This window comes from Penicillium atrosanguineum, assembly GCF_028827265.1.
Source record: "Penicillium atrosanguineum strain IBT 20685 chromosome Unknown utg000008l_segment0_segment0, whole genome shotgun sequence".
Taxonomy (NCBI): domain Eukaryota; kingdom Fungi; phylum Ascomycota; class Eurotiomycetes; order Eurotiales; family Aspergillaceae; genus Penicillium; species Penicillium atrosanguineum.
This window is the reverse complement of record NW_026623140.1, coordinates 603,295-628,589: the sequence shown is the minus strand read 5'-3', so window position 1 is coordinate 628,589 and position 25,295 is coordinate 603,295. Positions and strand designations below refer to the sequence as shown.

Here is a 25,295-nt window from a genome sequence, read left to right as displayed (position 1 = left end):
AGTAAATATTTTCTATTCCTGCCCGAATCCAAGCGTTTCCTCCACTGCGATGGTCATCTTGTGCTCCAGGGCGTCGTGGGTCTTGTAAGGGGGCAGGTCGAGGCGGTTGAAGCAAGTGTGGGACTTGGGAAGGGCGTTGGGGTCGCCGGATTTTTCGATCGTGAAGCGTCGGGGTCCGTCGGATCCTTGAAGGTCCTTGAATCCGTTGACGGGGATACGGGAGGTACCGGTGGTGAACTGGAGGAGACGGGACTTCTGTTCGGCGTCCCAAGTGCGGACGATCTTCCAGAAGTTCTGGACGACTTCGTCTTGCTCCTGGTAGCCGCGGTAGTCGGTGTGCTTCTTCCAGTCATCGACGTCGATGTCGGCGATACCACCGATGAGCAGCTCGAGTTCCCGCTCGTCGAAGACATTCACCAGATCCGCGGGGATCAGCTCGTTGAAGCCGGACATGAATGCGTTGAACTGCTCCTCGACCCGCTTGACAATCTTCCATTCCGTAACCAATCTGATGAGTGGTCAGCCGCGAAATCTATTGCATCTGAGCACGTGCAAACTTACTCAATGTACTGTGGCTTGTTCTCGTTGGTGACAGGGATGTCCCGGCCACCGGGTATCAAATCAACTGTGCTACGCTCACCAAACTTCTCATCATCAACGGAGAAAGTAAGCTCCACAATTCCTTCAATGTCATTATCCCTACAGAATTGTTAGTTCAGATCAGCCGCTCAAATGAAGGCCAAACTTACAAAGTCCACGCTAGGTTTCGATGCAGGTCTTCATCGACACCCTCCATATCTTGGAGAGAGACCTTCTTCCTCAACATCATCTTGTAAAAGGCTCCAATGAAGAACGAATCCAGGAAGCGACGGTGGAAGATAGCGAGGCCGACCACGCGGCCAATGAACTTGAAGTAGTTGAGATGCTCAGGGTTGACCCCAGAGTGGGGATTAATCTGCAGGGTATAATTATCGTGGGCGGAGTATTCGAAGAGACAGTAGAAGGGGTTGAACATTTCGTGAGAGAGGAGGAAGAAGAATTCACTGCGGCATTGTTAGTATAAATAAGGTAATACCACCACTAAGTGTAGAGAGAACATACCGAGAAAGACCACCGTAGTCCAGGCCGTCTTCACCGTCGAACTTAATCATCAAGCGCTTCTTCAGATCAGAAGCACTCTGTCGCATGATCTCGGCATACGAATCCTCAAAGATATTATTACGGCGGACCTTGACATGGCACTGGCCAGACATGATCCGCAGAGCGGGTTGGGATCGGAAGTAGATCAACTTGCGACGGAAGTCACGCTTGTACTGCGGTACACCCTGATCCAATGATGAAGGCAAACGAGGATCATCCCAAGTAGTTGTCTTGGTGTTGTGGTCCACGAAGTACACACGAGCAGTATTGGTAAGACGCATTTCCCATCCACTTGGCAACGGTCCAAGTTGCGACACGGGCTGTTGCTGAATAGTGGTATTGTTTCCACCCTGCTGTTGGTTCTGGCCGTACATGCGGATGTACTGCTGTCTCCGAGGATCGACCCAGGTCGTTGTCCGGGTGTTGTGGTCCACGAAGTAAGCGCGTCCTTCGGGAGTATGACGCTGCTCCCATCCTGCTGGAAGCTCACCAGTGCCTGCAGTGGTGGCTCCTGTCGCCATCATGGAAACGGCATTGGCATTGGATCCGGGCGCAGTACCACCGGCGGTACCACCTGCAGCAGGGGCTGTTATACCAGGAGGTGGTGTAGCCGCCTGCTGGCCATCCTGCAAGTTAGGTGAGCTAGCACCGGTGCGATCTTCGGGTAGCATTCGGCTCTGGTGGGCCCGACGTTCGAGCTGCATGTTGGCTTCACGCTGACTGCGCTGAGCGGGCTCGTTGTAATTGGCTGAAGGTCGAGACCAGGTTGTGGTGCGCGTATTGTGGTCGACGTAGTAGGTTCGTCCCAAATTATCCTCCCGACGTTCCCATCCCGCAGGTAGTCGGCCTTGACTGTCTTCGAACGAGCTCATGTTAGCACGAGACGGGGCTCCCGCTCCCGGGGGAGCACCGCTGGGAGGCGGTGGAGCGGCGGAATTGCGGGGGTTCAATGATGAGCTTGACGCGGCGGCGGGCGACGCATCGGCATGGCTAGCCCCGCCCGACAAAGGCGTGGATGGGGCGGCGACCTGGGGTACAAGACCGCTGGATGTTGAGGATTGAGCCTGTTGAGGACGGAGGCCACCGTTTTGCTGGTTTGGGTGCGGAGCGGCCAAGTTCGTGGATAGGTTAATGATCAGTTTACCATGAACGACCAGGTTATCATTCGATTTCTTGAGGTCGCGAGTGAGCATTTCTGTTAAGGCGTGAAGGTCAGTGGCGGGGCATGACTCAAATCGTATCTATCGCAAACATACCATCGCCTCCCATCTGAAGATCGATGACATCGCCAATGCGCACATTGATGACGCCGAGGAAGCCCTGGTCCTTCTTCTTGAACTTCTTTTGGTCGAAGATCTGAATCGCGAGAATGCTGTCCTCGTTCACTCTCCTATAGCGATTACTGCAGTTAACACCCATATATTCCTCACTAATATCCAGCAGAAGGGGATATCACGTACAAATCGAAGGGTTCGTTCCAGTAGGGGTTGAGGGTCTTCTTGATGACAGAGGTCGTATGGGTCTGCTCGCCTCCGACTGTGGCCACGGCGAAAGGATCGGGGAAACCTAGAATACGAGTCAGTTCAACCCAACCTATATTAAATCAAGGTGAACCACGCACGGAAGACATCGCGTTTGTACAGGCCATCTGCCGCGATAACTGCGAAGAAAGTGTTAGTTCCGAGTCATGACGAACCCCGCAGAGTCCCGCCTCGCAAGGCAAGAGAACAAGGCGATCTTACTCGTTACCCGGAGATTTGGCTGGCTGCAATTCGACAAGTCAGCGAGAAACACCCAGGAGAATTACCGATCGAGGAAAAAACTTCGATGTGAGGGGGTGGGCACGTACGCTGGCAGATTGGATGCCATGTTGCCCTGGTTGCTTCACAAGCACACCGTTGCAGGTGCGGAACGGCCGATCGATCAAGCCCGAGCCGAAACGACAGCGTACATGCACAGGAGGTGGGCAGGTAAAGAGAATCCACCAAGTGAAGGTGGAATGGGGGAGGGGGAGGGTGGGTGGTGAGGATGATGAGGAGGAGAAAGAGGGAGGGAACTAGGCAGGGTTGGCTCTCAGGTAATCCGTGTATGGCGCAGGTACTCGCGCTACGTATTGGCTGTGTACGGGGTACCTAGCGGGTACTTTAATCGCCTTTTATGGGGCTGAGCACTTCCTAAATTCATCTGGCTCGAATATCTAAAGCCTTAGCCACACTCGAACTGGCCTTGCGGAAATTCTCCTGGCGTACGTAATACTCGGTGCTGACGGATACGGGCGGAGAGGTGGCGACGATAATTATAGTAAAAGTATTGCCCTGTCTATTTCTTGCTAAGCCTACTAGGTAAGGCTAGGTAAGTCTAGGCAACGAAGTTATGCTCGTATCCTAAATTTTGGACAAATTGAAATATGTGCTATTTAGCTACTATCTTCAAGTGGTGTTGCTCCAAAGAAGATGATGCTGGTAATGGCATTGATGAGGAACGATTTCATGAATTACACAACTCTCCGAAAGCCTGCAACCAAGCTCTCGAAGTTGTTCGCTTATTGTACATCCTGATAACCCTGTACTCCAAAGACCACATCCTGAGAGCCCGATGAGAGATCCAATTCATTTCGGTTGGGGATTCTACAACCATGTCATGGCGGGACCGGCGGAGTGGGGATCTCCCGGCATGAATCTGCCGGTCGAGGGCAAGAAATAGAGAGTGGACTCGAACGGTCGAGTCACACGCTTAGTATGGTGCAAAGCCACGACCCCGGCCGCGATAGGCACCACCACGATAGCTGCCACGGAAGCCACGGCCGCCACCACGGCCACGGCCCCGTCCACGACCCCGGGCGTTCATACCAGGCAGGTTAGTGCGCTTGGGAGTGACCTGTTTGATCAATGTTAGGCTCCTGGTTCAATATTGAAGCAGGTTTGATGCCGATAAGTCGCCTGAACTCACCTTCAGGTTGCGACCGCGGAAGACGCTCTCGTTCAGGATCAAAGCCTGGGCCACAAGACTAGGCTCGGAAAATTCAACGTAGGCGTAACTGTGAAGCATTCTTGTCAGTTTCTGCATCCCTCGTATCTCAGATGATAAAGAACATACCCCTTCGGCTGTCCGGAGAATTTGTCCAGCAGGATGGTAACCCGGTTGATAGAACCGCAGCTCTGGAAGTGTGCCTGGATCTCCTCGGGCGAGGCACCGTAATCCACATTGCCAACGAATATACTCCGTGCATCGATATCTTCTTTGTTCTCCTGGAGGCTCTCGGACTGCTGGTCAAGGGTGGATTGCATCTCGCGCAATTTGGCGGCTTCAGACTCCATCTCTGCAACTCGTCGCTTCATGGCGGCAATTTCCTCCTGATAAATCAATGCATTAGTGAATAGTTCCCAGCGGTTTCAGGGCAGGTGCGGGGGATTGTTGCGATGGATCTTGGGCGCATCGCAGCTTCCACGTACATCTTCCTCACCTCCCTCCTCCTGGGGAGGGAGCTGCTCTTCCTTGAGCTCGGTACCTTCGGCGGACATGATGATCAGAAAGGTATATTAGGGGAATATTGTATCGGTGTAGCCGGTGCAGCAGCTATGAAAATAGATGCGAGGAGCAATTGGAGCTCTATGAAGCGATCGGGCGAATCCGCGGGGACCTGGGATAGTAGAAAAGAGCCCGGTAGTTCTCCAAGAATATGCGGAGAGACTCTTTGGAATGAATAGAGAAAGTCGGGTCAATGAAGGTCCATTCACTCTTGCGGGGCGAGAGAACGACGAGGCGCGATGAGATTGGGAACTGGAGGCTTGCCGTTCTAGGACTAGCGGGGATTTCCCACGAACGCCGGCCTGATTCTTGGCATCTACAGCATACTTCTACATTTTATACCTATGCAAGACTCAGCGAAGACTACATATGGATTGAATCAATCCACCTTCGCTTCTGTTTTTTACAAATAGCATATCATATTTGGCCGCATTGACAGAATCCTGGTATGACCCAAGAAGTGTGCGCAGGTTCACCTGAGGCACTACAATAATCATTAGGCAGCATAAATCCTGATCTGACTGGATTTGATCAATCTATGAATTGTTTCAATTGAAAGCTAGCTCAAGGTATCAGGGGATCGATTGACAGGCGTAGAATCCGAGCTCGATGAAGAAATCAAAACACACGGGATGAGCGGATAGGGAGAAGACTATATACACGGAGAGAGAAGAATGGGTAACGATGGCCAATGTAGAATTATAGATCAAGATTCAGGCGCAGGCACGCCAGCAGCAGCAGCAGGGGTAGGAGCAGGAGCGTGGTTCTTACGGTACGAGACCTTCTCGACTGACACGTTCTCAACTCCGTTGGCGTCCGTCTTCAGCTGATAGACGTACAGCACGAGCACATCTCCTTGAATCTAATCTTATCGTTAGCACAGTTCCATAGACAGTGGCATTATTGCGACGCTTACATCCATCAAGCAGAAGCTCGGCGTAGGCTCCTCGCCTTCAGGGGTGAACCCAGAGCTCATGGCACCAGTCGCGCTGCCCGGGTTGATAAAGAAGCGGCCCTCCATCTCAAATGCCTCGAAGCGATGGGTGCCCCCCAAAGCAAGATATCAACGTCCATCTGCCGGGCTGCGATCAGTAGCGCATCCGCGTCGCCTGGTGGGATAATGGTGTGGCCGTGTGTGAAGCCAATGCGCAGGCTGCCATGGTTGACAATCTTGGAGAGCGGGAGGTTCGGAGAGTCGACGTCGAAGTCACCTTTGACCATCTGCAGGTCGGGGGCTACCTGGCGGAGGAAGTCATAGGTCTCGCGGTCGGTGAGATTACCCAAACAAAGGATCTGACCGATCTTTCCGGGTGTGAGGAGCTTTCGGAACTAGCATCGGGGAGTTAGCTGGGCGTGGATCAATCATGGCGCATGATGGAGCGTACCTTGGCCGGAAGGTCCTAGCAATGACGAGTTAGCTGTTGTCGCATCATCACGTTCGGGTCGACACTGAGGCAGCACTCACGGGAGCTCGGTCGGGGATGAACAGGTCACCGATGACCAAGACCAAGCGGGCGGTCATATTGGAATGGTGGGGCAAGTTCAAGATGGGGGAGATCAATGGGCCCAGAGTCCTAGTCCCTAGTCCTACAGCTGCAGACCGTTGATGCTCGCGGGGAAGCCACGTCAGGCCCTATGCCCTACTTGATTACCCGATGTAGTTTAGCGCTATCAGGCCGGGGGCGGTCCCGATCATCGTGAGGCCTCCCGATACGCATTGGCTCACAAGACCGAATCTCTCGTCCGATTGAATTCGGCTGTACTAGTCCAATCCATGACAAGGTATTTGCGTCGATGCTTTCCATGGCGGAGCTCGCCGTAGAAGATGTTGGGATGATCAGGACCATGCATACTGCGAAAATACCAGACTGCTCGGGATCCGATGCAGTGCTACAGGGAGGGGGTCGCATTGACCTCAGGTGGAGATGTATAGTTAACTTTGTAAATGCATTCTATGGAATAGGACTATATCCAAGGAGTACGGAGGTATGTAATCCAAAATTGGTGGGACAGATCTATAGCAAGGTTATCTATAGAGAACCTGCCCGAGCATGAGCCACGAAAGTGTTATTTTTTTTTATTTATCATTTAAATATATAAAATGGTCGGAAACCAGCAATTGGTGTAGAAACCATCGAATAGAAGATTTGAATATGCCATACCCCATGTTTCCCATAGAATAGAGTGTACAGCGTAGGGCAAGGCACTGTAGAACCGGGAGGTTCCGCCCGCTCGTCTGGCTCCGAGACCAAAAAATGTTGAGAATGGCGTCTCTGGGATCCCTTCAATTCTTTGATAAATAAGCCTACCCCGGAACCAGTTCCCGGAGAATATTTCAGAGATCACAGCTATCAAACACTCGGGCTGTATACTTCCCCTTCCTCAGCCAATTGCATCTCGCCCTTAACCTTCGAACCACCGGCGGCGATCCCCGAAATCGCGTTTCCCTCGGGAATTCACAAGCCCTCCAATCCCTTCCACCAGAGTCTACCCCGCGGCCCGCCGCGAATCGGAAAGCTGGCTCCCACGTCGACGACGCAACGTTTGAGCCTGATTTCCAGACACCTGGATCAGCGCCTACCGTTGCCTGAGCTTAACACTCCCTTCTCGACCGAGAGAAACTCTTTCGCTCCTGACGACATCGAATATAAACCCGTCGACCGCTCAATTCCTCCTTCCCCCTCCAAAGAGCCTGAGCCCACCATGTCTACCCAACCCCCTCACAACACCCTGCTCATCCCGGGCCCCATCGAATTCGACGATGCCGTCCTCCAGTCCATGTCCCACTACGCGTGAGTCGGTCCACCCCTCTATAGATCAACTGACCTAACCCCTCCATCTTAGCGAGAGCCATGTCGCTCCCGGCTTCGTGAAGGTCTTCGGCGAGACCTTGACCCTCACCCGCAAGCTCTTCCAATCCACCAACCCCTCCGCGCAGCCTTTCATTATCGCCGGCAGTGGCACCCTCGGTTGGGATCTGGTTTCCGCCAACCTTATCGAGAAGGGTGAGAACGCCCTGGTCCTGAACACCGGCTACTTCGGTGATTCGTTCGGCAGGTGCCTGGAGACCTACGGCGCCCAGGTTACGCACCTTCGCGCCCCGATTGGTGACCGCCCTTCCTTCGAGGAAATCGAGCAGGCCCTTAAGGAGAAGTCCTACAAGGTCATCACTGCCACCCATGTCGACACTTCCACCGGTGTCCTCAATGACATCAAGACTATTGCTCAGATCGTCCGTCGCGTCAGCCCCAATACCCTGGTTATTGTCGACGGTGTGTGCAGTGTCGGTTCCGAGGAGATCGCCTTCGACGAGTGGGACCTTGATGCCGTGGTCACTGCCTCTCAGAAGGCCATCGGCTGCCCTCCCGGTCTGAGCATCGTGATGACCTCCGGCCGCGCCATCCAGGCCGCAACTGCCCGCAAGACCCCCGCCGGCGCTTTCTACGCCTCCATTGCCAACTGGCTCCCCATCATGCAGAACTATGAGAACAACAAGCCCTCGTACTTTGCTACCCCTCCCACTCAGCTCATCCACGCCCTGCACACTACTCTTAGCCAGATCACCGCTCGCCCCATGTCCGAGCGTTTCGCTATCCACACTGAAGCCTCAGACCGCGTCAAGGCCGCTGTCGCCGAGCTCGGCCTGACCCAGCTGGCTCCCAAGCCCGAATGCCAGGCTCACGGCATGACCGCCATGTACCTGCCCGAGGGTCTGATTGCGCCGGACGTTCTGCCCGGTCTGCTGAAGCGTGGTGTGATCTTTGCAGCTGGCCTGCACAAGGAGATCGCTCCTAAGTATATCCGCTTCGGTCACATGGGTGTCAGTATCTCTGACCCCAACCGTAAGGATGTTGACAACGCCCTGGCGGCGCTTAAGGAATCTCTCGGTGAGGCCAAGCAGGCCAAGGGCTTGTAAGCCTGGACGTTCAGTCCGAAAATACAATGTGCGGGTGTATCTATAGGGTGCATCAAGATAGAATTTACTGCCATGATAAGCTGTCCATAGACACATTGATCTATATGATATCACTTCTGATGAACTCCGGAGATTATCTCCAGCTCCACGTTGCTAGACTCTTTCATAGATACACAACCGGCCCAGTAATTTGATACAGATACCTGTTCGTTCGTCCCGCGGGTAAACCATGAGAAAGGGCCCAACATTCCTGAACGGATAGACACAGATGTTACCTTTCTTGACAATGAATGTACCCCTTGATTCGCAAGAATGCACAAACCACATGACTTGCTCTCCTGGATTTCAACCAGGTCTGTTCCACCAGCCACCGACCAAAATGTCCCAAGTAAAGCATAAGGCCATCCGCCTAGTAAATAGAAGCTCGGTTCAAGTCCAACATACCAACTAGCCGCCCCGGACTATTTATCTCACCAAGATCGACAAATTTTATACCAATCTTCTTCCAAAACAAGACTAGCCCCCGAACCATAGAAGCCCTAAGTAGACATCCATGGGTATATCCATCCATGAGAGCCAATTCTCAGGTACCATTCCCCGGGTCTAGAACCCCATACCCATATCAGAAAGAAGTCCTTCCATTCTTTTACAAAATAATGGAATGTCTGGGGAAATTCCATATGTAGGGACAAATATCATCCTTCTGCTCGAAGAATTTCTACCCCCATCCGCATTCTCCTTCCAGTTGACATCACACCCTCGCACATCCCTTCCAATTTCTCCAAAACTCATCGAAATCAAAAATCACCATAATCTATTCAAAATGCGTTTCCTCACTACCAAACTCCCGCTCATCCTCGCTGCCTCAGCTTCCCTCGTCGCTGCCCAGGATGCCACCACCACCGCAACCGCCACGAGTACGAAGTGTGCTGCCCAGAAGTATGTGCTATACATTCCATTCTACCGCTTGAATCACCAACAAAAAATCTAACAGAAAACAGAGTCGTCGACCAATGCATATTGACCATGAAGTTCACACTGGAAAACTGCGACTCCAGCGACTGGGATTGTAAATGCCAAGGAAGTACAAATATCGTCAAGTACGTCCCCTAACCTCCTATTTCCACTCTTAATCGCAAATCCCCAAATCTAACAATCTTCCCTAGCTGCTACAACAACTGCCCCGACGACCAAGAGCGTCTAGGCGCTCAACAAATCCGCGAGCAAAACTGCATCGCCGCAAAAGCCTACGGCACGCAAACTACAACGGCTGGCATAGCTACACCATCTGCATCTGTATCTATGTCTTCGGCATCTATGTTGACATCTACAAGTATGATGGCTGAACCGACGGGGTCTAGGAGTGGTCTTGAGAGCAATACTAAGGATAGCAAGGTGACGAAGTCGTTGACCGGACTTGAGGCAACAGCTACGCCTAATGAGGGTGCGGCGACGGCGAGGGTGAAGGTTGTTGGCAGCTGGTTGGCGTTTTTGGGGCTAGGGTTGGGAGTTTTTGTTTAGGGGACTTTGGAGATGGCCCTGATATATCAGTTGAAGCGTTTGGGTTTGGTTGCATAGTGTTAATTTGAGTTGTTTAAGGTGTTTTCAACCTTGATTATTATTTTGTACAGCTTGACCGGGAAGATAATCTAAAGGAACCGCCGCACTGGTTTTTCGGCTCTTTTCTGACTTGCAGACATCTCTATGGAGGTATTTTTTTAGACTTATTTTGGTTACTTGTCCAAGGTGCAAGCTCCTTCCAAATGGGTGCAAATACGTCTGAGGGAAGAGGTTACGACTGCTTATTCCGAAAGATTTGTGTAAAGTGTATAGTCCGGTTGTAAATAGTACCTCGACACTTAACAAGCCACACCACAAATGTGGTCATTATCATAAACTCGTACAGGGAACATTGTACTCAGAATTCATTCAGCATCTTTGGTTCTCGCAGGACGACACATAACAGTCGCAGTAATTGGCAAAAGCGATTCTGCCGTAGCATTCCATTCGGCAGTAGCCTCCACCGACAGAGAAACTGGGCGTTTGGGGTTCAAATGAGTAGTTTCCATTTGCACAAAACCATAGGCTTCATAGAATGGGACTGCCGGCGGCACAGCTTCAATCCAAGCCTCCAGACCCTTTTCGTCGGCTCGCTTCAGTCCCCATTCCATGAGAGTATGGCCTATACCGCGCCTGCGGTACTCTGGTATGGTGAAGAAAGTGCCTAGTGTAGCATACGCATGTTCTCCGCTTCTTCCTTCTTTCTGTCTGGCTTCTGCTTCACGCAGGATGCGGAATGCCTGGCTGGCGAAGATCGTGGCTCCACCTGCAGGATAGCGGCTTGCCAAAGACCGAACGTGTTGATCGATGGAAGTAGTTTCTTTGACTACGAAGAGCCATTGCGCACCGCCGACGATCGTCTCTTTGCCTGAGGTATCGGAGTCAAAAACCTTAAGCCAGACATTTTCGACGTTTGAGTCTTGCTCTCTGATGCTTTCTTGGTATTCTGTCGCGTTGCTAGCTATTGATTCTTCTCGGCTGTGAAATATAGGGCAATATAAGCGGAATATGGGTTGGAGGGGATTCTCGAAGGAATCCCGCTCTGCCGCGACGATGTTTGGGATATCGTCGATATGCGCCACAGTTAGTGCTACAGGCATAGTCTGAATGGTTCGATACGGGGCTTTCTTGAATTTGAGAGTATTTGCTGCTGGTTAAGGCAATGATTGATCGGGAGTGAGATTCGCGTCCCGCGCAGAAGCGGGGAATGCGTCTTGTCATAGCGCCCCGACTAGTGGCTGGCTTAGTACCATCCAGCTCTTGTTTTTTACTCGAAACAGGTGAAGATGGTCAAGCTTCGGTGGGCCTTCGGCTGACAAATGACTATACTAAAAGATGTTGGTGATATGTACTCACTTCTGGTGGCGTATCGCTGCCGTGTCATGTAATGCATGCAGTCGATGGCCAGTTCATCAACCTCACAGCAACATGAAAGGTGATCCGACAAGTGGGTCCCATCAAGGCCCCTTCCATTGACCATCGAATTACACAGTCTCTCATACTTCAAGTGAAATAAGGTTGACATTGGCCGTTTCAAGGAAGATCTTTTCTGAGCATGAGGGCCTTTTATCATGTGCACTCACCGAGAGTAAGATCTCCCATAAGCGCCCATGATGGCAGATATCTCGACCATTTGACAGATAATGTAATGCAATTTTGAGCTCATCTTGGTTTCAACCGAAGGCTACTCGTCACCAACCCTGCGTAGAGTGATATTCCATCTACCTATCTAACTATCTACCCATCCCCTATGTAAGCAACAGAAAGATATTGGCACACCAGCACCAGCGAACAGAACGCCCACAAGACACTTCACAGCATCAGACCCCTAACATAAGACACCAACGCAATACACAAGCTCACTCCTCAGTCTCCGCACCTCCTGCGCCTTCACCGCATATACAGCGGTCGTCAGCGACCTTCATTGGTCTGCCTACCACTGGGATCCAAGAAAAGTACTCCGAATCTGAGCTTAAGGCCATAAAACCAGTCCCTTTGGCACAGCCAACGTATTCGCAATTCATCTCACAGGACTTCAAAACAGTCGTCTCTACCCTTAGCGAGATTTCCCAGTCATCATCTGCCCATCAGGGCCATATGCCTCCAGGAATCGCTTCCGCAAATCAACGTGCCCTTTATTCTGTCGCCCAATCTTCTCCATGTGCTGTAAATCCTTGAAATAGAACAACTGAACTTTCTTGTTGTAGTTCAGGGCCTGGGGTTCTTTCTCGCGGAACACACCACTTTCAGGCTCATAACATATCCGTCCATCCAGAATTCCCGACTCGGGTCCTGCCTCCATGAGATCTTTTATCCAACGAGTGACCGAATCATCAAAACTCTCAAACAAATATTTCCTCTCTTCGGCCGTGATAGCAGAATGATCTTGGCCTTCAACAACGAAGCATATGTTGTCGGGGAACTGCGTCAAGTGAACCCGACCAGGGCGGCTCTCAAGACTCGATATTCCAGTTGACGGACTCTCAAAGGGCCGGATAGGCTTCAATGCCTTCTCAACTGAAGACACCATTCCATCAGAAGTGTGGTCAGCCATTTGGTGGCGATAACACCCCCAGTAGACCGCTTTATGCCCGATGTCGAATCTTTCTCCGAGGCGTCCGAGGCCAGAGGGCTCTGTCTGGTTGGCTCCATACTGACTCCGTCGAGGAAATGGTATCAGAATTTCTCTCCATATACCCGCGTCGACAGGAAGGGTATCCCAAAATTTAAATACGTCATCTCGGGTCCACCAACTCTGGTAGTCCGCGCGGGACATCCAGTACGCGAGCCAGATGTGTGACTTCCCTGTGAACGGAGTGGCACAACTATCTTGTATCAGTCGGTCAATATGTGCTGCGTGCCCGGAAATCAGGCCGTTGAATTCTTCCGTGAGATTTTTTTGGGATCCGGTGGGGACTCCGCTGGGATATTGGATTCCGAAGATTGAATAAACAAAGGGCTTGTCGTCCAGTTTCACACTCCACATTTTGAATTTATTTATTTCTGAGATAATAGTGAGTAACAAGACTGCTTTAAAAGAGGCCAACATGACTATATCCACGCTCCAAGTCATGACCCAGCACAGCTTCAAGTCACTCAGCCCAGCATGTATTCCATTGGGTCCACGTGTCGGACCTCATTGTAGCCGCATATGCAAGCGTCAGTTCTAGTCTCATTTTGATAACTTGTGAGATATATTACTATCACATTGTCATACTAGAAGCCCCAGATAGCAATAGCTCCGGCGATTACCCTATGTTCGCGGCGGTAATTCCGCCCGCGGATGTTACTATCTGTTGATCTACAGGGGTGATACTTATCATTAGCCAATTAGATTTGGTAATTAGATCACTGAAGATTGCGGAAGCGTAGCTTCGCGATAAACACGCTACTTTGGTTGCGGATGTTTTCCTGCCGCAACTCTTATCGCCAATGCGGGGAAGACAAATGTGCACGATCGAAACATAAATATGGCATTACTCCATTGTCATCATTCATCTTACTCTCATCAAGCCTTACTTGCGTATAATGCATCTCTGAGTTTCTGATATGTCTTCAGACCCCGTTCGTGTGGCAGTCACTCAAGCCGAGCCGGCATGGCTGGACTTAGCCGCTGGTGTCACCAAGACCTGCGAATTGATCGCAGAAGCAGCACAGAACAAGGCAAAGCTCATCGCCTTTCCTGAATGCTGGATTCCTGGTTATCCATGCTGGATCTGGTAAGTATACCTCGAATACCCTTTGGGGGGCTATACTAAGGATTACCCGACAGGAGCCGCTTGCTGGATGTTGAAATGAATGTAGCCTATATCAAGAATTCGCTTCGTCTCAACTCTCCTGAGATAATGGAGATTCAAGCATGTGCAAAGAGCCACGCGATTGCTGTCTCATTGGGGTTCTCGGAGAATGACAACAACTCCATCTACATTGCCCAGGTGTGCATTGGACCTGATGGAGAGATCAAATCTCACCGGCGCAAAATGAAGCCTACTCACATGGAGCGAACCATCTTTGGTGATGCCTCCGGCGAATGCTTCTCGAGTGTTGCCGAGCTTCCATTTGGTCGAGTTGGACATTTGTCTTGTTGGGAACATATCCAACCGTTGCTGAAGTACTTCACCTTCTCTCAGAAAGAGGACATTCATGTCGCCGCATGGCCGAGTCTTACGCCTCATTCTGGGAAGAGTGATCTCTGGTCGATGTCAGCTGAAGGTGAGACTTATCGTGTTTCCTGGATGATTTGAATGCTAACTTCATGATTAGGTTGCCAGAGCCTTTCTCAGACCTATGCGGTTGAGTCGCAGGCATTTGTCTTGCACTGTACTGCTCTCATCACTGAGAAGGGCGTAGAGAAAATGGGCACAGGTGGAGGTGCATTAATGTCCTCTCCAGGGGGAGGGAGTTCAGCGGTCTTTGGACCGGATGGAAGAAGGTTGACTGAACCGGTCGATAGTACGAAAGAGACCATTATTTACGCAGATTTGGATATGGATCAGATTATTGCCACCAAGATGTTCGCGGATGCGACAGGTCATTATAGTCGCCCTGATCTGATGACACTCAGCGTCGTGAGGAAGGTCAAGAAGATGGTTCAGGCTGATGGCGAGGCCTCGCTCGTGGCAACGGCGGAGGAAGTATAAGTGGTGTTGTCCCAAGACTTATGTCTGTCTAAGTAGATTACTTCGTACACATAGAATTTTTCGAACCAGTCGCCTCAATCGGTTTTTGAATCTATATAGGAGAATAAATATCTTATCGTAGTCAGCTATCATATTCACAAGAGACTAACGCGGATGATTCTGAACCCATTATGCTTTATCACTATTCTAATCAACATGTATCTAGTCTCGCGGAATGCAACAAGAAGAGTGCACTTCGACGTTTGATTGAAATAGCTTGGAACATTTGAACCCTTGTCTTATCACGAACCACGAACCACGAACCATATGGTTCGATAAAGGCCGCAACAAAGACCCACTTTATAAGCTCTGAAGCGATCACATGATTCCTAGGCGGGCAAACGAGCGAGGGCAATCACATCCTCCTAGCCTGTTACAGCCGTCTTGTTGAAAATCAAGGCATTTGAAGTCCACTTGCCGATTTTTGGGTATGGGATTGGGAAATGTCGAGTCAACCGGGCAAGCCGGCTTTTTTCGCCTGCCGACAATGTCGAGCCTCAAAGCGCCGAGTACGTCGGGCACCAGGATATCTGCGGGGTTGATAACTGACACATTTAACAGTGTGATGGTATGAAACCAGAATGCTCATACTGCCAAAGAACGGAGAAAAATTGTGAATATGCTGATGAGAAAAAGGCTAGAAAGTATCATCCCTTCCTTCACTACAGCGAAACCCATGACGTTAACACGAGACACAGACGAAAGTATTGGGATGAGAACTATGTCAAATCTCTTGAGAACCAAGTTCAGGCTTTACTAGCTCTTCAAAAGAAAGATGGCGCTACCACATCGCCGCCCAGTTTACCAAGAGCTACCAGCAGCGTCGTTTTGGACTCAGCCTTTCAGTTGGCTCCACTGGGGAAGTCGCACGAATTTGAACAATCCGCGTCTTTGAATCATGTGATTCACGGTGGTGCTTCTCATCAGTCTCAGACTGCAATGGAGGAGTTGAGCGTCATGATGTGGAGAACCAATCTTGCGGATGCCGTGACCATTGACGAGAATCAACCAATTGATAAACCACCCACATGTGAGAACAGCCATCAGCCTGCAGCCCAACGTCAGATTCCGCCAGAAATATCAAGGGTGTGTGAAGACACAAGTCGTCTGTTTGGACTAGCGGCTCTGTTTCTCGAGTGCATCAACGAAGACCACCAATACACGCAGTACGAATCCGCAGATTTCTTCCTCCAGTCCCCCGACCAATCTCCAGACCTACTCTTCCTTCATGCTTCCATGTTAGCATCTGGGGCAGCGTTTGAAAACAAGAGCGACTCTCTCAAGATCAGCGACGAACTTGCAAAATTAAGTGAAAGCCTCGTTTTTGAATGTTTTCGACAGTGCCCATCAATATACGTCATTCAAGGCCTGGGGATCTTGGCATGGCTATCCTTGGCCTTGGGTCGTGATCATTTTGGTTGGACGTTTCTTTCCATGGCTGCTGGAATGGCTGTCCACTTGCGACTTCACGTTTTGGCGCTTGATGACTTTGATACCAAGTCGGCAAATACTGGATTTGCGGATGTGCAGACCTTCTGGTCCTTCTACTTGACTGATAGAACTTCTATTTCTATCCTTGGAAGGAATTGCATGTTACCCTGGCGACGCGTCAATGTCCCTGCGATTGAAACGTTCTTTCCAAGCGACGGCACGAGTCTGGCTCAAATATCTTTTGCATGGCAGTGTAAGCTATGGTATATGCATGATCAAAATATGGATCAAATGTATGTACCTGCTCTCATTACCATCCTCCACCGGTGTGGGATTACTAATAGCCCAATAGCTTCTCCTCGTCCTTTGAAACACTCGCTACGCCAGAACAGGTCCGCCTCCTAATAACTACGCATGATGATCTCAGCCAATTCTTCAAATCACGAGATCAAAGACTCTCAATGAAAAGAGGCGCAACCGAGAAGCCCGTCCTTCTCTTCCACATGGCATATCAAATGGCAATACTAGTAACAATGCCACCATTTCTCCGCCTATTCGCAAAAATGCGAAACGAAACCCCGAACCCATCGCAACTAACGCCCGTCGTGCTGCAATCTCTCACGGTAGCAGCAACATCAATGGTCAGGCTCGTTCAAGAGTATTGCAAAACTTACGGCTTCCCAAAGGCGAATCCACTCCTCATTCACCTTCTACTTAGCGCATCTATTGTTCACTTGATGAATACAACTACTGAATCATTCACACTACGGAGGTTTAGTACACGGTCTGTTCGGAAGTGTCTCGCTTTTCTCGGCCAATTTGGGGTATATTGGCCCACTCGGTCGCAGAAAAGTATTGATTTGATCAAGACGCTGGCGCGAAGGTGGAAGGTCGAATTTGTGTTGCCGGAGGAAATGGAACCAAACTTCGACACAGAATTACCTAGTGGTTCTCATGAGCCTGAGAGCAAAGGACGGACTGGTCAGACGTCTCCGGGGCCAGACATGGGGCTGAAATTGTCTCCTTATGGCACTTCCGAGAATACGAGTGGTCCATTCAACTCTCCTTTAGGATCAGAAAACAATTATGCTTTCAATGACCTTTTATATGGCGAAGAAGATCAAGATGACTCTACTATAAATACTTCGATGCTGAATCTTGAGTGTCTGGATCTGTTTCCGATGTTCCAGGATTTCAGTCATTTGACGGACAGTTCTCTTGATTTGCCGTGATCACATACATGCACACACATGGGCTTCAGGCTGCAATGAAACATTCTTGTTTACATTGCTGACCTCGTGATACATTTATGTTATAACCAAATCTGCTTTACAATTCTTCGCCCATTTCAGGCTCCCAGAATAGGCGCATAGAAACTGAACCTACCCAAAGGATCATACTTCTTCTTCAGTGCACTGAGTCTCTGCCGCCTCCACTTCTCAGAACCATACATCTGCTCGGTAGACTCATCCCCTTGTGCATAGTTAACATAGGCCCCAATCTCATCTCTCCCACTCGCCTCAAACAATACATTCCTCAGCCGCTGTCCCAAATCAGCAGCCTTCTTATCAAGTCCTTTAGCAGGGAAATAATTAATAAGAGGCGCAACAAGAAGATTCTCACTGCGGAATGCAAAAGCAGTGGAATCGTGAGGCACCGCGTGTACGCCTTCGGCGGAGTATCCCTCGAACATGAAGATTGAGTTATTGAATGGCGAAGATCCGCGGACAGCGGGGGCATAGATGTCCCATACTTTCTTCTGTGCGGCGACGTTGTAGGACTCGAGGTAAATGGGGAAGCGAGGATTGGCCATTCCGATTTTCAGGCAGGGTGGGGATGAGTTGGTGATGCCAGTCCAGGCTGCGAGGTCTTTGTAGGTTCCTGAGTCTGGGGATACAGAGATTGGGCCGAGGTCATGGAAGGGTTTTGTGTAGATTGAGTCGACAGCTTTGACGCCTTCTTGGATAATATACATCACGATGACAGGCTAAGTGGTTTTAGATTAGTCCATCGGTGGATTGGTGTGGTTAGGGCTCACATTATTGGGATCCGCGTCGGCGTTGTTCATCCAGTACGACCAATTGACTACGTCCACGGGCTGAGTGCCGTTCTTGATGATGTGGTCATTGGCGGCTTGATAAACGGCTTCCACTTTGTCCCCGCTGAAGGTAATAGTTTCAATCGCCCAGTCGGTGTGCTCGATATCGTAAACCTTGGTGGTGAGAGAAGTGACGATACCGAAGTTGTGGCCGGCACCTTTCATCGCCCACCAGAGGTCAGAGCTCGCATCAACCGTAGTCAAAGTGCCATTTGCAAGAACAACTTTCATCGAAACAAACTGGTCTGCTACGAGGCCATGATGGCCTTGAAGCCAGCCGTGTCCACCGCCTAGGGCAGGCCCGAGAAGACTGACGCATTCACAGGCTCCGGTCACTGTTTGTTTTCCTGCGGCCCAGAGCTCGTCTGTGACGAGCTTGGACATTGTTCCACCGGCAATGGTGGCGGTTTTTCCATCAGCATTGACTTTTACACCGCTCAGCTGGCTCATGGAGATGCCCACGCCGTGATCCATCTTTCCCAGGGATGTGATAGCTCCGTGAACGCCATTGTATGCGAGAAAGGGGAGTTGCATCTTGTTTGCAAATTTCACCTGAATTCACAATAAGCAATCTGCAATTCTGTAGATGCAAGAAATTGAAGGTTGGAAATCAGGGCTCACCGTCTCCGCAACATCATCCTCAGTGCCAGGAACAACAACAAGATTGACCTTGGGCTCTTCCAGAACCGACCAGCGAGTGGTAATATTCTTAAATCCGCTCGACCCAGGGTAATAGATCTTGGCTGTGTCCGAAAGCTTGGCCCCGAGCGCCTCCCAGTTATTGTCCCGAGGACAGAGGCCATTGTGGAAGTCACAGCCCGGGGAGGGGCTCGATGCTACAGCGAAAGCCCACGCACCGATTGTCGTCAGGACTTCCAGCGTGAGCCAATGCATAGCTCAAGATATGAGACAGGTATTCGATAGGGTTGCCAGAAGGAAAGGAAACAAAAGGCAAACAGAAAAACACGAGGCATGGGGGGATCCTTGCTGTGTCAGAACCGTGCTGGGGGCCTGAGTCTATGCAGGATCCCTGTCCTGTGGGGTGCCGTGCATGAAGGCTATTGTGGATTCAATAGAATGAGCGCAATTATAAATAGTGCCCTGGATTGTCTTAGCCTAGACCCTTCTTTTGAATTAATGAAGGGATCTTCTGTCAAGTCCTATGTGCATTTGCATGACTGCCTACTTACGGAGTAAACGGAGGTAATAGAGTTCAATTCCATTCCATTTACTATGAACAAGTTTGAATTTCTGAAAGCCACTTTTCTGTTACCTAGCTTATGCACTAGTGCACGGCTGAATCTTGACGTTACATTCGGTCGGCCGAAGCTCGGTTCTTATAGCAGAGGCGCTGCTATCCGATTTGGAACATTATTGTGATGGTCCACTTAGTCTACAGTACGAATGGAATGTGGTTAGCTGCAGGCCCAATTGTAATGAGCCAAGACAAATCGCGTAGATTGGCTCCCAGACATGTGGACGCAGCCATCACCAGCTGTAATTAAGATGAATGCGCCATTTACATCAGTCTCCATGAATTTGTGAATCTACATGATCATGTGTGAATGTTGTGCGAATTGGCAATCTATGAGAATCTTCTTCTAGCTCTCTGTTTACTTCGATCGGGCTCCGGGTATCATCTAGCAATAGATTTACACCCTTACCTATGGCCATATAACAATATCAGTGATACTACATAATCCTACCCACAACGCTCACTTCTTCACCTTCTTCACCTTCTTCACCTCCTTCTCATCTACCTCACCACCGCCACCATCACCACCACCTACATCAAACCCAGAAACCTCAAGATTCCTCACCACAAAAGCGACCCGCTCAACATCAACAAACCCTACCTTGCCCTCCTCTTCACCCATCCCATTCAACCTCCCCCCTCAACTCCCCCATCTTATCCCACAACAATCGATACTCATTAACATTATACTTTACCCCCAGATCCCCATTCGGCTTCAAATACTTCCTCGCCACATCCTCACTCCCAGGATAACATGCCGCGCAAAGCCAACGGAACGTATCATCACTGTAGAATGGCACCTCATCGGCATCTGCAGAAGCAGCTGTAGCGATAGATAAAACCAATGAAGCAGTCGCAACCCCAACACCCCTCAATCGAGTAAGCGCATCAAGGCTCTCTTTCGGAAATACATCTCCTTCAGACTCTGTGCTAGGAGTAGAATTGGGACCAGGGAGAAGTGAGATCGCAGAAGAAGTACACTCTAGTACTAGCTTCTCCGCATTCGATTTGATCATGCTCATCAATGTGGGTCGGAAATGGCCGTGTTTTCTATGATTCTTAGTATGCAATCCAGGATCCAATTCCATACTCAAGGCAAGGGGGGAGGGGACGCACAACTTCCACTCCATGATCCGAATCAGCTCTACTTTATCCACATATCCCTCCCGTCCATCTGACTTGGACTTTCGTTCAGAAAGGATCTGAGGCATTCCTTCATAGCGCCAAGTATCCAGTTCTAGGAATTTCTCCGTTTCAGAGCGGACGGTGTCTTCGAGGGAAGGGGTTCGTTCAGATTGTGCCCTTTCCAGGTCTTCAGCTTTGCGCTTTGTAGTTTTAGGTTTCGGTTGGAGTTTCAAGGTATTTTTGCGGTTGTGGACTGCGGTCACGGTCTGGGGGTAGAGATTGAGGAGGCTATGGAATATTTGAGGGGTTATGTTGGTTGGGTTGAGCGATGGGAGCTCGGTGTTGTTTGTGATGCTTGCGATAATTTGAGGCGTGGATGTCTTCTCCGGCAGGGAGGTTCTTTTGCTAGTTTTTGTGGGCATATTGGGTGTTTTTGATCGTATCGTAAGGTGGGAGGTGATGCTGCTCCGTAAGGTGACCAGTTGGCGTACCGGTGCTGGCGAACAAAAGTGTTAGAACAATCGCGACAAGTCGTGTTAATGGTAAGGTTGGACGCGTTGAACGGATAAGGATATCGATAAGCGCTGTTGTCGCCACGCTTCTTGGAGGTCGGAGAAAGTGTTATTCCTTGCTATTTGATACTTTGTGCTATTTGTACTGCGTATGTTTACCCCGTCTAAGACTGCCCCTGTAGGGTGTTCGACCGGTTTGTATAAGTGGCAGACACTGCGATTTCCCATAAATTGAAAAGGAAGAAGAAGAAAATGATTATCGCAGGGATAACTCAGTTAGCTAGTAGATTCAACTTCGGTGAAGGCTTCGGGTGAATGATTACACATACTTTATAGTGAGAGGATGATGGGGATATTGGAACCTCGTCAGCTAGAGCCTGAAATTGGGCCGGAAACCTTTCACTATGGGTTCGGACGCTGATAATAGCAGTTGGCTTGCCAAGAAACGTGAAGTTGGCACAGTCTGTCCCTTTTGACATACTGCTTCAGCACCCGGATGTATCGGTATCGAATGGAGGATTCGGAACTGCTCCGATGGCTCTTGTTAAGGAGTACCAATGGTTTTTGCTGGTGTTTACTTTGACAAGGTCTATACCAATCCCCGTGCTGCGTCAATGGGGGAAGTGAGTACAAGACAACCATTGGAAGAAACTTGAATAGAACCAGCCAACGCGTATTCATTTAAGGGTTTACATCTAGGGTTCATATCTGTCTAGAAGATCATCTTATTGAATAGCATTCTATGCCTCAAGCCAGATCACATTTTTAGTCTCACGGCTATTTACACGCCGGCCATGAACAGGTCTTCATTAAACAAATAACAAATACACATCATCAAAGAATCAGAGTCATCATCCGTCTCGCCGTGGGCCCATCATCAAGATGGCCCAGACCAAAACGATCATCCCGCAAGGTGTGGGTGATCAACATTAAACGCAGTGTAGAAACATGGAGCACCAGGATCGATATTGCCTTTCAGCACATACAGTCGCCGGTGTAGAGGGGAGAATAGTGGATCGAATACAAGATAGAAGGTAAGCCCCTCGGAAAGGGGGAGATCACTGGGTCGGAGAAGGATTCCGGCTGTGGTTGCGGGATGGCGCCTCGGTGGGACGGACATACATGCGCTCGTCTTGGGTGCGCTCGCTGAATGGCATCATGGAAATGTTCTTCGATCGACTCTTCTTCATGGGTTTGGAGAGGGTCGGCGCGGGCTGCGGCGCGGAGCTTGCCAGTGAAGGACCGGGCTTGGCCTCGGCGGCGGGAGGAGCGGCAGCACGTTCGTCGTCTTGCACTTCGATGTGTCGGAAGTCTTGATCCTGGTCACCGGCCTCGGACGAGCTAGGGCTATCCGAGTCTGATGCGGCCTCGTAGTCGTCTTCGTCATCGCTGACCAAGCTAGGAGCTTGGTTGGACTCTATCGTGTTCGGGCTGAGGTTCGCAGCGTGATCCAGTCCATCCCCGTCACGGAGAGAGGGATGGAATGGACCGTGAAGCGAAAAGTTCACGATGGTGGACTGCTGGTGAGGCTGGGGCCGGGAGGGGGTCATCTCGTACGACAGTTGAGGACCGTGGGTTGCTCTTTCGAGGCCCTTGCGGCTCTCAGTTCGCTCCGATGCGGCCTGCGAGGTGGGCATGCGCATCGGTTGGCGAGCTGCGGGAGTTGACTGCTGAGAAGGCTCCTGGCTGGCCCTCCGGGTTGGCTGTCTTGACTCTTCCATATCTGACTCGTCGTCGGAAAGACCACTCAGGTCCACAGGTGCCTTCGACTCTTCCACCAGCTTGCTCATGTCCAAACCGAGACCTCGGTCACGCATGAGAGCGGAGAGGTGAGGAGTGGCTGGAGACGCCATGAACGAGGGGTTCACAGGTTTGACGAGCTTTGTTTGACGACGGAACGACTGGTTACTCAGGACCGTGGCAGGAGGGGTGGCGACGGCGGAGATAAGATCGGATTGTTTCCGTGGAGTGAGAGCGTCCTTGGATGGAGTGGGGAGTGCATTTGAGGGTGTTGGGGGTTGAGCAGCAGAGCGGATCAACGGGTGCACGTAGCCTTGGCTCGCGACACTGCTGGTCGACTCGCTGCGGCCACCAACAACAGTACCCGCTTCATCGACCTCAACTGGCTCACCAGAGGCCATTGCAGCAGCGTCGTGACTAGCAAAGTTCCGGCCGTGCGCAATACGGCAATGGTTGATAAAGCCCTGCGTGCTGGAGAAGTTATCCCTCCGGCAGTCGAGACAGACGAGCTTGACCATAACTTGATCCGACTTGCGTCGCACTATCATAGGCCCAGCCTTCTCCTTGACGATAGGGTACCCGCTTGGCAGACCCGCGCTCAGCTTCTCACCAGTAGAGTTCCGCGAAGGACGCGACTTGCCCGCGAGCATAGGATAATCAACCGGATTCCCACGAGTTGAACGGCCCTCGACCAGCGGAAGACCAGCACCACTTGCTGTAGACAGTCCAGACCTGACTTCACCGCCATCAAACCGAGGATCCGGAAGAAGCCATCTCGCGTAGTGACGCGAGTACGGACCCTCCGTGACACCCCAGGGTGCAGGCGAGAGCGCTGCTGGGCCATTTCCAGGCTTCAACAGCGATGCGCCCGAGCCCGAGCTGACATCGGCGGACACGCCGGCGACAGCAGAGCCAGGGAAGGGGATCTCCGAACAACGGCGCAGTTGCTCCAATGCAACCTGACACTTGGCGATCTCCTGGTCAATCAGGCGCAACTCGTTGTGCTTCAACAGCACCTCCAAGCTGATCTGAGCGGTCAGGTTATCGCGAAGGCGATTCACATCTGGTGCACCCGAGGCGGCCTGCGCCGGTGGACGCGCGGTCGCGCCCGACGGGGAAGGCGATGCAACGTGGTCGGATGTGGATGTGACGGTTGGGGATGGAGTCGGCTGCGAGGAGAACGCGACCGGGTCTTCAGTGCGGAATTTTGTCGTGACAGGAGCGTCGGCCACGGTTGAATCCGAGCGTTTGCGCTTGAGCATCGGGGACAGCGCGATATTGGCGCCGGGCGCACAGGACGAGCTTAACATCTTGACCTCCTCTGCCATGACCTTGTTCCCTCCGATCGCAGAGGGCCAGGAAGGCAGAAGGCTAAACATGCCATGCGCCATGCGAGGTGTGAAAACCGGGGAAAGGTTAGGGGTGACGAATTTAATTCGGTCGGCAATCCATGCGATGAATTATTAAGGGTGTAGAAGGTGGTGGTAGTAGCGGTGTAGAGCAGTGTAGGCAGTTCAAGGGACGAAGGAATGGACGTCGACGACGATGGTGTCGCGCGACCGTGTCAAGTTGGGCAGAACTTTAGTTGGAAGCTGGGCGAAGGGAGTGGAGCGATTACGGAGAAAGGTGGCGAAATTCTATTAATAATGGTAAAGAAAAAGGAAGGAAGAGAAAGGTGGAAAGGTGGAAAGGTGAAATGTCGAAAGGGGAAAGGATGGATAGATGGAAAGGGAAAGGGTGTAGAAAGTAGAAAGTAGAAAGTAGAAGGGTGGAAGTGGAAAAGTGGAAAGGTGGAAAGTGGTAGAGTCGAGGGAAGGGGGAAGCAGGAATCAGGGGGGGGTGCGCAATGCCAAACACAGAGGAACAGGCAGCGGTGGGGAACATGATGTGATACTCCTTTTTGAGACAAAATACCTCTTTCTGACGTGGTAGATCTGCGACACGTCATCTCGATCGGGTAATCTGCCTCTGGACTGTTGGACGGACTATTGACTATCGACTATCGACTATCGACTATCGATGCTAGACTGCACATGTCTCTATACTCTTGGAGAATGGGATTGTGTCCACAGAATCCTCATCCCCATGTCCGGAAGCGGGCGGCTTCCATGGCCACGACATCATACACTTCCATGCCAAGCAGCTGATTGGGTTCCTCCAATAGGTCTGCTGTGAGCCGATACTCTAGTGAGCTGTGATTTGACTGTCTTTGTCCCGGACAGGAGCGCCTCTGGAGACTTTTGTGATGCATCAATCCAATCCCGTTTAGCGCCCTAGGGGCGATCTGGCCGTTAGAATCCCATAGAATCGG

At 50.9% G+C, this 25,295-nt stretch overlaps 12 protein-coding genes across 12 annotated transcripts; 4 read left to right on the top strand and 8 right to left on the bottom strand.

Annotated features, from left to right (window-relative positions):
- Positions 1-12: 12 nt before the first annotated feature.
- On the bottom strand, positions 13-3,009 carry N7443_009729 (NEDD4 family E3 ubiquitin-protein ligase; the record flags this gene model as incomplete). The annotated part of the gene is made up of 9 exons (XM_056889785.1): positions 13-508; positions 562-699; positions 750-1,043; positions 1,102-2,335; positions 2,397-2,530; positions 2,601-2,706; positions 2,762-2,800; positions 2,883-2,905; positions 2,990-3,009. The coding sequence occupies 9 exons, from the start codon at positions 3,007-3,009 to the stop codon at positions 13-15; spliced, it is 2,484 nt and encodes an 827-aa protein (XP_056736276.1).
- Positions 3,010-3,873: 864 nt separating this feature from the next.
- N7443_009728 (polyadenylate-binding protein) lies at positions 3,874-4,661 on the bottom strand (the record flags this gene model as incomplete). Its single annotated transcript, XM_056889784.1, has 4 exons — positions 3,874-4,017; positions 4,090-4,177; positions 4,237-4,493; positions 4,593-4,661. 4 exons carry the CDS (start codon positions 4,659-4,661, stop codon positions 3,874-3,876), a joined length of 558 nt encoding a protein of 185 aa, XP_056736275.1.
- A 713-nt stretch (positions 4,662-5,374) lies between these two features.
- N7443_009727 (vacuolar protein sorting-associated protein 29) lies at positions 5,375-6,190 on the bottom strand (the record flags this gene model as incomplete). The annotated part of the gene is made up of 5 exons (XM_056889783.1): positions 5,375-5,530; positions 5,585-5,683; positions 5,737-5,997; positions 6,054-6,068; positions 6,134-6,190. The coding sequence occupies 5 exons, from the start codon at positions 6,188-6,190 to the stop codon at positions 5,375-5,377; spliced, it is 588 nt and encodes a 195-aa protein (XP_056736274.1).
- A 1,181-nt stretch (positions 6,191-7,371) lies between these two features.
- On the top strand, positions 7,372-8,584 carry N7443_009726 (alanine--glyoxylate transaminase; the record flags this gene model as incomplete). The annotated part of the gene is made up of 2 exons (XM_056889782.1): positions 7,372-7,460; positions 7,513-8,584. The coding sequence occupies 2 exons, from the start codon at positions 7,372-7,374 to the stop codon at positions 8,582-8,584; spliced, it is 1,161 nt and encodes a 386-aa protein (XP_056736273.1).
- An 823-nt stretch (positions 8,585-9,407) lies between these two features.
- N7443_009725 (GPI anchored serine-threonine rich protein) lies at positions 9,408-10,105 on the top strand (the record flags this gene model as incomplete). The annotated part of the gene is made up of 3 exons (XM_056889781.1): positions 9,408-9,523; positions 9,586-9,684; positions 9,751-10,105. 3 exons carry the CDS (start codon positions 9,408-9,410, stop codon positions 10,103-10,105), a joined length of 570 nt encoding a protein of 189 aa, XP_056736272.1.
- A 404-nt stretch (positions 10,106-10,509) lies between these two features.
- Positions 10,510-11,244, bottom strand: N7443_009724 (GNAT family N-acetyltransferase; the record flags this gene model as incomplete). The annotated part of the gene is made up of 1 exon (XM_056889780.1): positions 10,510-11,244. One exon carries the CDS (start codon positions 11,242-11,244, stop codon positions 10,510-10,512), a length of 735 nt encoding a protein of 244 aa, XP_056736271.1.
- Positions 11,245-12,200: 956 nt separating this feature from the next.
- N7443_009723 (uncharacterized protein) lies at positions 12,201-13,130 on the bottom strand (the record flags this gene model as incomplete). The annotated part of the gene is made up of 1 exon (XM_056889779.1): positions 12,201-13,130. One exon carries the CDS (start codon positions 13,128-13,130, stop codon positions 12,201-12,203), a length of 930 nt encoding a protein of 309 aa, XP_056736270.1.
- Positions 13,131-13,693: 563 nt separating this feature from the next.
- On the top strand, positions 13,694-14,784 carry N7443_009722 (carbon-nitrogen hydrolase family protein; the record flags this gene model as incomplete). Its single annotated transcript, XM_056889778.1, has 3 exons — positions 13,694-13,863; positions 13,917-14,356; positions 14,408-14,784. 3 exons carry the CDS (start codon positions 13,694-13,696, stop codon positions 14,782-14,784), a joined length of 987 nt encoding a protein of 328 aa, XP_056736269.1.
- Positions 14,785-15,393: 609 nt separating this feature from the next.
- N7443_009721 (fungal specific transcription factor domain-containing protein) lies at positions 15,394-16,659 on the top strand (the record flags this gene model as incomplete). The annotated part of the gene is made up of 1 exon (XM_056889777.1): positions 15,394-16,659. One exon carries the CDS (start codon positions 15,394-15,396, stop codon positions 16,657-16,659), a length of 1,266 nt encoding a protein of 421 aa, XP_056736268.1.
- Positions 16,660-17,602: 943 nt separating this feature from the next.
- Positions 17,603-19,246, bottom strand: N7443_009720 (putative FAD-dependent oxygenase; the record flags this gene model as incomplete). Its single annotated transcript, XM_056889776.1, has 3 exons — positions 17,603-18,241; positions 18,293-18,904; positions 18,974-19,246. The coding sequence occupies 3 exons, from the start codon at positions 19,244-19,246 to the stop codon at positions 17,603-17,605; spliced, it is 1,524 nt and encodes a 507-aa protein (XP_056736267.1).
- Positions 19,247-20,221: 975 nt separating this feature from the next.
- On the bottom strand, positions 20,222-21,154 carry N7443_009719 (uncharacterized protein; the record flags this gene model as incomplete). The annotated part of the gene is made up of 1 exon (XM_056889775.1): positions 20,222-21,154. One exon carries the CDS (start codon positions 21,152-21,154, stop codon positions 20,222-20,224), a length of 933 nt encoding a protein of 310 aa, XP_056736266.1.
- A 1,148-nt stretch (positions 21,155-22,302) lies between these two features.
- On the bottom strand, positions 22,303-24,375 carry N7443_009718 (uncharacterized protein; the record flags this gene model as incomplete). The annotated part of the gene is made up of 1 exon (XM_056889774.1): positions 22,303-24,375. One exon carries the CDS (start codon positions 24,373-24,375, stop codon positions 22,303-22,305), a length of 2,073 nt encoding a protein of 690 aa, XP_056736265.1.
- Between the last annotated feature and the right edge of the window lie 920 nt (positions 24,376-25,295).